At 44.4% G+C, this 14304-nt stretch overlaps 1 protein-coding gene across 8 annotated transcripts; it reads left to right on the top strand.

Annotated features, from left to right (window-relative positions):
- The first annotated feature begins 1215 nt into the window (after positions 1-1215).
- On the top strand, positions 1216-13300 carry RBM23 (RNA binding motif protein 23). Of its 8 annotated transcripts, none has more exons than XM_080661796.1 (13): positions 1216-1401; positions 6095-6170; positions 6731-6834; positions 7538-7585; positions 7718-7903; positions 8680-8733; positions 8890-9007; positions 9102-9254; positions 9340-9477; positions 9871-9936; positions 11534-11729; positions 11817-11930; positions 12029-13300. In XM_080661796.1, the coding sequence occupies exons 2-13, from the start codon at positions 6105-6107 to the stop codon at positions 12115-12117; spliced, it is 1332 nt and encodes a 443-aa protein (XP_080517922.1). In that variant the 5' UTR covers positions 1216-1401; positions 6095-6104; the 3' UTR covers positions 12118-13300. The 8 variants fall into 8 exon arrangements, with proteins under 8 accessions (XP_080517922.1, XP_080517926.1, XP_080517929.1 ...); XM_080661797.1 differs by lacking the exon at positions 1216-1401 and adding an exon at positions 1461-1738; XM_080661801.1 differs by lacking the exon at positions 6731-6834 and having other exon boundaries at positions 1225-1401.
- Positions 13301-14304: the final 1004 nt, after the last annotated feature.

Here is a 14304-nt window from a genome sequence, read left to right as displayed (position 1 = left end):
GCTGATGCTCTAATCACTGAGAACACCAGCCAGGGCAACCTATTCTCATCTAATAAAAGGGTAATATGCAAATTAATCATCATTCCATCACAAAGATGTCAGTGCCCAGTCCTCTCAGCCCCGCTGGAGTCCCCCAGTTGGGGGGGGGGGGCGGGCGGGGCGGCACTGCTGAGAGTGGGCAGCGTGAGCATTCCGTGCCCGGCCGCAGATGGGCCTCTGGCCAGGCCGGGGTGCCAATGCTTGTGTTGTGGAGAGCCTCTAGGCAGCGGGCACGGAGCGGCCAGGCCCCGCAGAGAGCTCCTGGCCCACGGTTTTTGCGCAGGACTACTAGTGTTAGAATAAAATCATAGGGTTAAGAGTCCTAAGATATCATCTAGTCTCCATTTTATAGAGGAGGTATCTGAAGTTGGTACAATAATATAAAAATATTCAAGTCCAGACTGGAACATAGGTCCTCTGACTCTGGCTCTCTCTGTTAGAACCAGCTACCTTTTTGGAAGTCTTGGGATTGGGGGGTGGATGTAAATCAGTTCTATCCTTTCTGGTTGGAGGGCTGACTACTGCTGCATGGAAGGAGTCACCTGAGAAAGTGTCTCAAGTTTACTTTACCCTTGCAGGGTGCGGTGTGTGGGGTACTGATTTGAACTGATGTACGAGGTGTAGGACCAAATTGGTGACATGACCTCTTTCCCAGGTCCCAAGCACTGAGGGCAGGAGAAGGCGTTAGGGAGGGTTGTGTAGACCGTCCAGTCCGTTCAGAATGGGTATATGGAGTCCAGCATCTTTCCTGATGTGAAGCAAACGCAGTTGCTCTCCACAAAGCTGTCCCTAGACCGACGTGACCCCCTTGACAAATCAGTTGGGGGAGCCAAGAACGTCTGTTACAAGTCCTCGTTGGCTCCGCCCAGTGGGGGGGTAGCCTAGTCAACCCGAGCTGGGAGCGGGGTAGGAGGATCCCTACCTCTAGTTCTCTGCCTGGCTTCTCTGCCTTCCGCAAGGCATTTAACCAATGAGCGCGACGGGCGGCCGCCAGAAGCCGCTTCCACTTTCCGGAATTCTGAAAAGTTAGCCAATCATTGGAAACTTCATGGTTGCCAAGAAGCATTTGAGTTTGGCTCCACCCATGCTTAAAATTTTAACCAATGAAATTCTGAACTTAGGCCTGTTGCCGCGAATCCAGTGAAGTTAGTTCCAGCGCCTAGTGTTTTAGCGCCTGCGCAGATTGGGGAAAGTCTGGAAGATAGTGGAGCTACCGCCATTTTGCGGGGAGAGGAGCGGCTTGGGCTGCAGTGCTGCTTTTACTGCTGAGGCTCTGAAGACAGCCGTGCTTCGCACCCTCCAACAAACCCGAAGGAGCAGAGAAGACCGGGGTCCCCCTCTCCCCGCAGGGACCCGGAGCTGGTGAGAAACCCTGAAACCTGGTTCCCTCGCGACGTCACTTATGCGTGACGTTGCCCCCCGGCGCCTGCCGCTGACGTCACAGGTAGAAAATGGCGTCAAGAGCACAAGAGCAGAATCAGGCAAACTTTTAAAAGAAAAACTTTTTGTCTTTGATTCGGAAGTGTTTGCTACCTGAATATAGTCCACCGGCAGAATTTTAGGGATCGGCACCCTTGTGGCTATATCTTACCGAGGAAGACGCGGTATCAAGGGTCCCAGTGACTCAAGGATCTCTGTCCAGGTCCCCGCAGTCCATACTGGGGAGGGAGCGTCGACCCACGGGACCCTGAGAGAAAACGTAGGTTCGGTTTTCAGCCCCTAGTGCCATCATTCAGAGAGATGAGAGAATTGAGATTTCTTGATCTTCAGTTTCAGGAAGACTCTTTTCAGTATATTGGTCTCTGTGGGCTTTTCCCTCTTTCCTTTTATGACCGCACTTTCCGTGGCGAAAGAGAGTATAGTGAGCCACGTATGAAGTTTTAGCATTGGGACACTGACCCTCTCAGAGATGGTACTTTATAGGATCATTTTTTAAAAAGCGTAGCCTTCGTTTGTACACATCGTGGGGAATGTTTTTAGCTTTCTCACTGTTCCTGTTCTTAAGCTGCTTTCAGTTTGGAGATGTTTGTGCCAGCTCAGTGACCGGACCCAGGAGATGGCACTACCAGCAGCACCCCTGGGACTCGAACCTTTGGTGAATTCGGCCTGAACTGGGCTGACAGTGCCCCTTCACTCTCCTTTGCCCTTGCAGTAGTGGGACCTAAGCACTGGCTTGAGTAGTCACTGTACTGTGACAGGATCTAAGCATTGCCCGTGATTGTGGGCCCCTAATGTAGGTTTTGGAGCAGGGATGGAAGAAAGTTCTGTAGTGTTTTAATGGATGGTTTTGAATGGACTTTGACCAATAAATTAGGACAGGGAGAGAGTTTGAAAACTAACAGCCTGAAAATGCATACTATTTGGGACTTTAATGCTTTTAGGATATCAGAAAGCTCTACTAAACCCAGTGAGATTACAAGTTTCAAAATGTGCTCATGTTTTTTTTTTTTAATTTTCTTTATTGATTAAGGTGTTACATATGTGTCCTTCTTCCCCCATTACCTCCCCATCCCCCCCACTCATGCCCTCACCCCCTCCCCCTTGTCTGTGTCCCTCCCCTACCTTCCCTCCGAGGTTTGATGGTCTGATCGATGATTCTCTGTCTCTGGATCTGTTTTTGTTCATCAGTCTATGCCATTCATTATATTCCACAAATGAGTGAGATCATGTGATACTTATCTTTCTCTGACTCGCTTATTTCACTTAGCATAATGCTCTCCAGTTCCATCCATGTTGTTGCAAATGGTAGGAATTCCTTCTTTTTTAGCGCAGCGTAGCATTCCATTGTGTAGATGTACCACAGTTTTTTAATCCACTCATCTGCTGAGGGGCACTTAGACTGTTTCCAAATCTTAGCTATGGTGAATTGTGCTGCTATGAACATAGGGGTGTATATATCCTTTCTGATTGGTGTTTCTAGCTTCTTGGGATATATTCCTAGAAGTGGTATTACTGGGTCAAATGGGAGTTCCATTTTTAGTTTTTTGAGGAAACTCCAGACTGTTCTCCACAGTGGCTGCACCAGTCTGCATTCCCACCAGCAGTGCACGAGGGTTCCTTTTTCTCTGCATCCTCACCAACATTTGTCGTTTATTGATTTGTTGATGATAGCCATTCTGACAGGTGTGAGATGGTACCGCATTGTCGTTTTGATTTGCATCTCTCGGATAATTAGTGACTTTGAGCATGTTTTCATGTGTCTCTTGGCCTTCCTTCTGTCTTCTTTTGAAAAGTTTCTATTTAGGTCCGTTGCCCATTTCTTGATTGGATTGTTTATCTTCCTTTTGTTGAGTTGTATGAGTTCCCTGTAAATGTTGGAAATTAAACCCTTATCAGTGATAACATTGGCAAATATGTTCTCCCATGTAGTGGTCTTTCTTGTTGTTTTGTTGATGGTTTCTTTTGCTGTGCAAAAGCTTTTTATTTTGATGTAGTCCCATTTGTTTATTTTCTCTTTAGTTTCCATTGCCCTAGGAGCAGTATCAGTGAAGAAGTTCTTTCGGCATATGTCTGAGATTTTGCTGCCTGTGGATTCCTCTAGTATTTTTATGGTTTCCCGTCTTATGTTTAAGTCCTTTATCCATTTTTTTTTAATATATTTTATTGATTTTTTACAGAGAGGAAGGGAGAGGGATAGAGAGCTAGAAACATCGATGAGAGAGAAACATCGATCAGCTGCCTCCTGCACATCCCCCACTGGGGATGTGCCCGCAACCAAGGTACATGCCCTTGACCGGAATCGAACTCGGGACCCTTCAGTCCGCAGGCCGACGCTCTATCCACTGAGCCAAACCGGTTTCGGCCCTTTATCCATTTTGAGTTTATTTTTGTGTATGGTGTAAGTTGGTGGTCTAGTTTCATTTTTTTGCATTATCTGTCCAACAAAATGTGCTCACGTTGTATATGTCTGGGCCTAAATCAGTTCATTCATTTGTTTCTGAGTCTGAGTGAAAATTTTACTCCATCATTGGGGGCTCACTTATCAACTTAAGTGAAAGATTTTGTGTGTTAGGTTACCCCAACCCTGAACTAGCACTCAACGATGCTTGAAATCAGAAGCATTTCATTTAGGGAGGAAAAAGCAGATTGTAAATGATAAAGAGGAACTTTATGACACTTAGAAAATTTGTGTACAGTTGGCAGCCAAAATGACTGAAAGGAACAGTTTGAGGATTAAAACTTTTCTTTTTAGAACCATTTTTCCATAATAGATCAAATAGTATATGTTACAATTAGCCTGGTTCTTGATATTTTGAAACATATACAATAAGGTATGGCTAATGGGACTGATTCTGTTGATAAACCTATCAGAACATTAATTTGCCAGATAAGTACATTTAAAAATAGACATCTTGATATACTTAGTAATTTTCTTTTAAGTTATAAACCACGAGAGAGAGCTAACCAATATAGTGGATAGAACATTAGACTAGGGTCCGAAGACCTCACTCACAAGTCAGGTTCTCCATTTGAATTTTGTGACAGGACAGTTCACAAAACCTCAGATTTTCATCTGTGCATTGGAACTGGTATCTGGCTGTAGTTATATATCCCCTTTGTTAAATAATGTAAGGTGTTGTTATTGTAAGAGATTGTGTTCACTGGATTTTAGACACACCTATTTGATTTTGGTTTAATTTCCAATTTAAGACTTAAATTTGTTTAAGAGCAATTTTTATTGTTTTACTCTTTCCTATATTCTGTCTCTATAACATGCCTAGCAACATTCAGTACTATAAATGATGTGTCATTTATATCACATCATCATTACTCTTATTTTCATATTATTTTTATATTTAAATATAATTTTTATATTACTCTATTAAACCATCAAATAGACTATGGGTTCTAAGAGCAACAAGGACAGCATCGTTGGATGATGCATTAGCTACTTTAAAGAAGACAAAGCTCTTATGGATATGGAAAGTTTGATTATAATTAACCTCAGCATAGACATTCTTAAGATTAGTTGGAGGGGATTTAGCTTTATTGAGATATAGTTGATATAAAATTACACACATTAAAGCGTACAGTTTGATGGGTTTTGATATGTTTCATCCATGAAACATCACCCCAAAAATTTCCTGTGCCCTTTTGTAATCCTTTCCTCCTAGCCCCTCCCTACTTACTCTTCCCCTAGGCAACCACTGATCTGCTTTCTGTCACTACAGGTTAGTTTGCATTTTCTAGAATTTTGCATAAATGTAATCATACAATACATACTCTTCTTTTTTGTTTGATTTCTTTCACTTACCATAATTATTTTGAGATTCATCTATGTTGTGTATCTTGATAACTTCAGACTAGTAATTTTTGAATAAATTTTCCTATTGATTTTGTTTGGTATCTTCTGTTTTTCTTATTTAAGAGAACTGTGGTGGATACACTTAGGAAAGATGATTGCTACATGTGAAAGCTTGGGGGAGGCCAGAAGTCTCCCTGCCTGCCTAGACAGAAAGGCTTCAAAGTGGAATTGGTTAAGCTTGTCTTAATCATAATCTTTCTGAGTTATCTAAACTAGTTATTATTTTATGAAAATGCTTAATGCTGAGTTCCCTAATTATTGATGTTTGGGAGGGGAATGTAGGAAATAGCTTAGGGCAAATCTGCATTATTCTGGTGTTGCTTTGTATTTTCTCATTTTTAGTCTTGCATCTTTACCTTTTTATTGGAAATATGAGCTTATTTCTATGATGTAAGTTAAAACCAGTTATTCAGAATTTTGAGCAGTAGAATGGAGGCCTAGTGTTTGTTCATTGTAAAGTGGATAGTAATTTTGAGTACCAACACTTCCTTTTCACAGGACAGGACAGGGTCTGTATTATTTTGTCTCTACCCAGTTTCCTTGTAGGCCCTTCACCTATTCTAAATCATCAGATCTGTAAGGCGCAAAAATAAACCTAGGGTAAGCAAATAGCCGGTACGATTCCTTTGGAGTTTATGAAACAGAACTATGTTCTAAAGTCTGTTTCTTAGAGGGGGAAGGGAATGTGGTGTGCTGGAAGGGGAGGAAAAATATAAATGAGGTTCTTGTGTATTGATATCCTCTCCTCAGATCTGCTGTGATGGCATCCGATGACTTTGATATAGTGATTGAGGCCATGCTGGAGGCTCCCTATAAAAAAGAGGAGGTAATATTCCCACCTCACTCCTGGAATTGGGTTAGTAAGAAAAAGCAATTGTGGATCATTGGTCTCAACATTTTGTGAATTCTCTTTCTCTGCTTGTTTATTGTGTACAATGGCTATTCATAAAAGGCATAGTCTTTTAGTAAGCTATTCTGGAGACCAGTACTCAAGGGCCATGCTCTCAGAGTGTGCCCTCTAAAATGGAGGGGAGAACACAAATGGGGTGGGAATGGGTACTTTGCTCATAGTTCTCAATGATACAGTAGAAAGTCAGACCTATAGCTCAGACCTAACTGACTTTTCATTCTCCTGAGAAATAGATGTTGAGTAGCTAAAGTTTTGACATCAAAATCTCTCCCTCTGATCTCTTCCTTTTGGGTAGTTTTCCTCCCTTTCTCTTACTTATTTTGTTAGGAGGTCCAGGTGTTTAAAAGTTGGCTAGATAATTTAGAGCTTTGATTTCATACGCTTTTTTCCTTGTCCACTTTTGTTCTTTCTGTGCCCAATGGATTCTATGTGTCTACCACGTTGAACCTTGTGACATTTTTCTGGTGAACCTTCAGGATGAGCAGCAAAGGAAGGAGGTTAAAAAGAACGGCCCTAGCAACACCAGCAGCAGCACCGGCAACGGTGGCAGTGGGAGCAGCACCAGTGGGGAGGAAAGCAAGTGAGTGTGGTGTGAGAAAATGGGTTGGCAACTTAGGAAGGGAAGCAATCTTGTCCATTGGAGAAACAGCAAGAACAGGGAGGTAGTTGCTTCTAAGACAGTTTTTATTTTTTTTAATTATTATTATTTTAATATATTTTTATTGATTTCAGAGAGGAAGGGAGAGAGCTGGAGAGCTAAAAACATCAATGATGAGAATAATTGATTGGCTGCCTCTTGCACGTCCCCCACTGTGGGGGATTGAGCCCATAACCCGGGCATGTGCCCTTGGCTGGAATCGAACCTGGGACTCTTCAGTCCGCAAGCCGAAGCTCTATCCACTGAGCCAAACCAGCCAGGGCTAAGACAGCTTTTAGTAATGGCTTCACTGAATCTTGGGCATAACAGTGATTTAGTTTATGATCTAGTTTAAGCTTTTCAGTGTAGATTTGTGGATCAGTCCCAGCATTGATATATTTCATTTGAGTAAAATAGCAAGAAGACTCCTACTTTGGAAACACCAGCTTTGGCTGCATCAGATGTCTAACAGCATCCAGGGCTGTGTGTAAGTTGGTGTTGTGCCGTTACTGTGAGCTACTGTCATATCACCTGGACTTTGGTCCTTTATTGCTTTCTGATTCACCTTGGCCATACTCTCATTCCTTTTATGTGGGAGAGATCATGAAACCTTCGCAATAATAAGAATTTACACTGTCTTTCACAGGAAGAAGAAGAGTCGGAGCCATAGTAAAAGCAGGGATAGAAAGCGCAGGTCAGTTATTCTGGGGGCTGTTGGGTTTTGAGAATTACTACAAAGGGAGAGATACCAGGGAAAGTTATACATTAAAGGCCAGAAGAGGTTGGTTGGTTTTTTAACAAACTAAATAGTTGTTTCCATCTGTAGTCGTAGTCAGGACCGTAGTCGAGACCGGGATCGGCATAGACGGAGAAGTAGTCGGAGCCGAAGCCGAGATCGGCAGCATCGTCACGGCAGCCATAGCTGGGATCATCAACATAGCAGTGAGTCCAGAAGTCGGGCCCCACGTCGTGAGAATCGTGTGCACTACAGGAGTCCACCACTTGCCACTGGGTATCACCTTTTGCTAATAAGCTCGCCTTTGTATTGTAATCTGGGTAAAACGCTTTTGCTGTGGTCCCTGCCTGAGGATGCTTATGTCCCTCTGTGATAGGGAGGAGATCCAGTTATTGCAGGGGTGGTACTAAGAATTCACATGTCGCCCTGGCTGGGTGACTCAGTAGTTTGGAATTTCATCCTGTATACCAAAAGGTTGTGGATTCCATTCCTGGTCAGGGTGCGTGTGAGAGGCAACTGATTGATGTTTCTCTCTCACATTGATTTTTTTCTCTCTCTCTCTTTAAAATCAATAAAACCATGTCCTCAGGTTTTTCATTTTTTTTTTGGTTCCCCCCCCCCCCCCATCCTCAGGTTTTTTAAAAATCAATTAAAAAAACATCCATGGGCAAGGATTTAAAAAAAAAAAAAAATTCACCCTAGCTGGTTTGGCTCAGTGGATAGAGTGTCAGCCTGTGGACTGAAGGGTCCTGGGTTCAATTCCGGTCAAGAGCACATGCCTGGGTTGTAGGCTCGATCCCCAGTGCGGGGGTTGCAGAAGGCAGCTGATTGGTGATTTTCTCTCGTCATTGATGTTTCTCTCTCTCTCCCTCTCCCTACCTCTCTGAAATCAATAAAAATATATATATTTTTTTTAAGTAAAAAAAAAATTCACGTGTGAGGGGAGGTGGTGAGTAGGATCTGGTTTTTTCATGATGGCAGACTCAGCATTGGTCCAATGTGAATAAAGTTGGGTGACACAATTTTCACTTTATTTGTTCTCTATTCCTTAGGCATAGGTATGGACACAGTAAGAGTCCTCATTTCAGAGAGAAGAGTCCAGTCAGGTGAGTGAATGATGAGCACTTCTTTAAGAGTTGTGTGGTATGAATAAAAAGCTCTTTGAGCCAAACTTTAGGAATGTGTGGTACTTGAGAGTATGTTGGAAAACAAAGACCAAGTATTGGGTGGAGTGGGGGGTCTTAATAAATTTTACTTTTTAGGCAGTCAATTGATAATCTGAGTCCCGAGGAACGTGATGCCCGAACAGTTTTCTGTATGCAGTTAGCCGCCCGCATTCGGCCTCGAGACCTGGAGGACTTTTTCTCTGCTATTGGCAAGGTAACATTTCCCCTTTTAGTTTTCTTCTGAATAATCTGTCTTTTATCCATCCCCCTCTATACCCAACTTAGGATTTCCTTTTTCCCCTGGATAGGTTCGTGACGTACGTATCATCTCAGATCGGAACTCACGTCGTTCTAAGGGCATTGCCTATGTGGAATTCTGTGAAATCCAGTCTGTGCCACTGGCCATTGGGTTGACAGGGCAGCGGCTGCTGGGGGTGCCTATCATTGTACAGGCCTCACAGGTGAGCAGGTTGAGAAACTGTCATGAGAAAACAGCTTTGAAGGTAGCAGGTGTGGGACTTGACCCATCATTCCCTCCTTCCTCAGGCTGAGAAAAACCGACTGGCAGCCATGGCCAACAACCTGCAGAAAGGCAGTGGTGGACCAATGCGCCTCTGTGTGGGCTCCCTGCACTGCAATATTACCGAGGACATGCTCCGGGGCATCTTTGAGCCCTTTGGCAAAGTGAGTAGAAAGCGAGGGAAACCTCTGAAGGGAATTGGAAAAAGTGGGGAGGGTGAGTGTTCCTCTTCATTCTGTCTGACCATGATTAACCCACAGCATACATAGTAATGGGCATATGGGTCCATGCTTGGAAAATTAGGTTCCATCTCTGTATTCAGACTGTTCAGTAGACAAATGAGTCAGCACCATGAAATCAGAGGGGTCCAGATTAAGTAAGATTAGTCAGAAAAGGTGTTGATGGGGGAAAAAAATGGCCTTTGTCTCTTTTTAAAAAGATTTGGAGAAATGTAATTAGTGGCTAGAAACTTGGAGATATTTAGAATAGTCTGGGTAGGAAGGGTCAAAGGTGTGGCTTAGCCAAAAGATTATTATTAATTTCTCCCTATTCTACAGATTGATAATATTGTCCTGATGAAGGACTCAGATACAGGCCGCTCTAAAGGTTATGGTTTCATTACGGTAAGTCTCTAGTCTTTATTTTAATTTGGGTGTGTGTGTGTGTCTGATTTTGCAGCTTAGCTTCATCCTCCTCCTTTAGGAACTGTCTAAATCAGCAGTCACCAACCAGTGGTCCATGGAAACCTTTGGAGCAGGGATCGCCAACTGGTGGTCTGCAGACCACTGGTGGTCCGTGAGGTCTGAAAGGTTGACCGCTGGTCTAAGTGACCCATAAACCCTGGTGCTGAACCTTGGACTACTAGCCTTCTGCCCCTTGAGATGAGTGCATTGTTTGAGATCTTGGCTTTGTTCCTACACTCTGTCAGTGTATGGCGGTGTCCAGGAGTTCTACCACCTTCCCTGGGGCTGCAACTTGCTCTTTGGGTAATAGTTATGGTTCCAGGTTGCAACTAAAAGGTTGGGGGTATGAGGGAGGTTAGGTATGAGCTGTTATAGACATGCTTTATAGAACTGATATATTTTCATGATGGGGTGGGAATAGGAAGTTATATACTTCTCTCTTGTGCTACCCTGTTTGAAGTAGGTTTTCCATTGAGAAGTATCTTTATATTTAAATTCCACTATAGGGAGAATAGTGAGGCCACCTAATAGTGGGCAAGTCTCATCTTTTCCAACAAAATTGTTTCCAATTCCCATAACTGGTTCTTCTAGCCCCATGTGACTCCAGGCTGAGGACTGGCTGCCAGCCACAAAGTCTGATAGAAGCTGATATTTTCTGGGCTCAATCCAGGCAACATACACCCCACAGTTACCTGCAGGGCAGAGGGGAGGTAGGTTGTGTTCTATCATAGCAATTGCTTACCTCAAAAGTATCCAGTAAAGGCAGTCCACCTCCACCACATGCCTAGGAACTGTCAGTACCACGTGCCAGGCCCTAGGGCAGGTAAATACCAGAATAAACAAAGCCAGCTGTGGTGTTCCTGGTGGCAAGTATCTTTTCTAGCTCCCTGTGTGACTCAGATTTGGAAAGGCTTCTATGGGGCCTTTTTGCCCTTTTGTTGCTGCATTTAGGTCAACACCCTTGACTCTTTAAACAGAAGACTGGGAATCCTCTTTATGCCAGGCTGCTGCTGCTGCTGCTGAAAGGAATGAGAGTTGAGATCCTGTGGTCAGTGGGTTACTGAGTCAGCAGTCCTCTGGTGGAGGTGGAGGTTGGGTGCAGTTTTCCTTTCAATACCAGGATGTATTACTTCCTAAGGCTGGGCTCTGGAGGCCCAGATTCCTTCACTTAACTGAGAATTTAAACTTACTAGTTATAAGGTCTCAAACAAAGCCTTGGAGTCTTAGCTCTCCGTCTGTCTTACTTCCATTTTATATCCCCATTTGTGAGACAGCCTGTCAGGCTAGGCTCCCTACGGATAATAGACTTTTTACATGGTTAGATTTTTAGTGGAGCTCAGAGATTGAAATCAGTTGGAAAAGTCCCTTTCAGAGATCAATTTTAGGGGGATCTGAGGTCACATTCCCTGAGAAAGAAAAGTTTGTGCTGCAGCAACCATGCAAGTTTCCTGGGATAATAGGACTAGGAGTGTTAGTGGGGCTTTGAGGGCATGTCTCTGGCCGAGAGGTGACTGATAATGGCCTGGGTTTCTTGTAGTTCTCTGACTCTGAGTGTGCCCGACGGGCCCTGGAACAGTTGAATGGCTTTGAGCTTGCTGGTCGACCTATGAGGGTTGGCCATGTGACTGAGCAACTGGATGGTGGCACAGACATCACTTTTCCTGATGGAGACCAGGAGCTGGATCTGGGATCAGCAGGTGGACGTTTGCAGCTCATGGCCAAATTGGCAGAAGGTAGACTTACTCTGCAGAGTGAAAAACATGGGGTTGAATTATAGATTGAGGGTTGGGACTTAACCCCACCTTTTTTTTCCCTTTTAGGCTCTGGAATCCAGCTGCCAACCACAGCCGCTGCTGCTGCCGCTGCCCAAGCTGCTGCCTTGCGGCTACATGGAGCGGTTCACTTGGGGGCCCTAAACCCAGCAGCTCTGACTGGTAGACGTGGACTTGGGAAAGGGATAGATGGGTTGGGCCTGGGAAGAAGGAATGCTCTGTGCTCACTGACTCACTTTGCCTCTCTCTCTCTGTTCTAGCTCTGAGTCCAGCCCTGAACCTTGCCTCTCAGGCAATTGCCTCCCAGTGCTTTCAGCTTTCCAGCCTTTTTACCCCCCAGACCATGTGAGTCGCAGGACCTCATTCATTTTAGTCTCTGGTTATTTTCTTTCGTTTGACTTCCATTTACCTCTTCTCTTTGCCCCAAGTAAATCAGTGGCACAGTACATTGCCTCCCTATGCCTCTGCGTCCTGCCCCTCCCTTCTTCATATCTACCATTCTACGGCCCCTTCTATCCATTTTGTGGATCAAGCCATCCTGAAGCCATGGACATTAACTCTGGGGGAATTGGGGTCACCCTTAGACACCAAGAAGAGCTCCTGCCCATGGACCCACTGGGAATGGACTCTGCTGAGCAACCACTAGTTGAAGAGAAGAGAATTATTGAACACCTGTTTCTCCATGTATATCATCTCCTGGAATGATCTTTATTGCCCTTTCCTACCACTTCTTAGTGATTCCTCGATTCCTCCTCTGTTGAGAAGGCCTTAGGGCATTAACTGAAGGAACTGATTTCTTTTTTCCCCCTATACCTTTACCCTACGATTTTGTCAAGGAAAAACCCTTAAGCCCTCTGGTCCAAGAGGACTTTGCAGTTTGGGGGCTGAACCTTGAAGGTGCTGGCTTGATGCTACAAGGGCCCTAGAAGATAGCTTGGATGTGTATGTTCATTGTAAAGCCTGCCTTAGACCTCAGCTTGGGGCCAGAACTACTGTGGGCTCTGCAGTTTGCTGGGAGCAAAATACCTGCCAGGCATTTTGGATGTCTTAGGGGCATTCAGGAGTTTAGTGAAAGATGGGGTGGGTACCTTTCCAGTATTTTCCATCTTCTTTTGTATAGTTAGTTGTCCTTCCTCCCAGGTTCTTCCTTTGGTCCAGGAAGGGAGGATGGTGGGGAGGCTGCTACTCTCCACTACTTCCGATGTGCCTCTACTGTGGGCTCCATCCCAGCACTAAAGCCGCTCCTGTCCCCTACTTGGGCACATATGAGCCCTTCTCACTGGATTTTATATCCTTGTATCTGTGTACATAAATATATATGTAAACTTTGTACAAAAGGCAAGCCTTGCTGTTGTGGCTGCTGCCCATATGTGTGTGGTCTCAGTCAGTTGTATCTGATGTTAACTTCTAATGAGCCAAAACCAAGAGTGGTTGTAGGAATATAAAACAATGCCATTGTGTTTTCTTTATTTTAATGGTATCTAACCTTTAGAAATAAAACAGGACAAAAGGTGCACACCTGTATACAGATACACTGTCTGTATCTGCATTATAATTTCTGTCCCTTGGTCTCCTGTCTGTCTGCATCTTAACTATATCCAAACCTACCTGCCCACTAGACTACCAGGCTCTGTCTCTGTGCCTAAGGACAGATCTTGTCTTTCCACCAGATGGCAGTGTGACATTCTGCACCTTTCTTTAGGGTTGTATGATCTGGAGCAGTGGTCACCAACCTTTTGGTCGCCAACCTTTTGGACCTCACGGACCACCAGTGGTCCACGGACTACCAGTTGGCGACCGCTGATCTGGAGGACTTAAATATTAATCAGAGAAGTCTTCCAAGCTCAACATTCTTACCATTAGCCTCCATACTGCCTTTAGCCCTTTTTGTAGTAGGAATCCCACCCAGTACAATATCCAAAGGGATTTGGGCATCATACATCAGGACTCTTCAGGCCTTAAGCCATCTATTCTCCCAGTCACCTCAACTCTTGCTTTTCAAATATATAGCTCTGCTTGGGACAACACAGGCCTGAGACCAGTGACTTCCAGGGAGCTGAGTGTTCCAGGAATGGCCCTGCCAAAAGGGAGGTACCCCTTCCTCTGCCCCCTTTATAAGGCTTGTAACAGACAACTGAGTCAGAGCCTGGCTTACCAGCTAGAAATCAGCCAAGAGGAGGAGGTCTGAAGTTCAGAGGTAGGGCTGGTGGGGCTCCTTCATTCTTTACTGGTCTCTATGGCAACAGAGTGTTAAGACTTTATTATCTTGCTAAAAATATGGATAATTGCTGTTAAGTTTTAATTTGTCAGCTCTCAGACTTCTAAAGCAGAGTGATGGTTTTTTGGTGATGTTTACTTCTGGGGTTGCATTTAACACAAGTATTAAGTACGTGAAGTCTGTGGTATAAAAGACCACTGGGACCCAGGACTAGCTCTAGGCTGCTGCAGTCTTGCTGCTTCTGTTTGGCTGCCACCCCCACCCCTTCCCTAGTTTGCTCTCTAAACCTAGGGGAAGGGAAGGAGGATGCATTATTTT

This window comes from Plecotus auritus (assembly GCF_963455305.1).
Source record: "Plecotus auritus genome assembly, chromosome: 1".
In the NCBI taxonomy this organism is placed as follows: Eukaryota; Metazoa; Chordata; class Mammalia; order Chiroptera; family Vespertilionidae; genus Plecotus; species Plecotus auritus.
Note: the sequence above shows the minus strand (reverse complement) of the source record. Positions and strands in the feature narration are given on the sequence as shown.

Coding starts and splice junctions, on each gene's coding strand:
- RBM23 (XM_080661796.1), top strand. CDS start 6,105: ATGGCATCCGATGACTTTGATATAGTGATTGAGGCCATGCTGGAGGCT. Junction 6,171..6,730: donor CTCCCTATAAAAAAGAGGAG/GTAATATTCCCA, acceptor GTGAACCTTCAG/GATGAGCAGCAAAGGAAGGA. Junction 9,255..9,339: donor TCATTGTACAGGCCTCACAG/GTGAGCAGGTTG, acceptor CTCCTTCCTCAG/GCTGAGAAAAACCGACTGGC.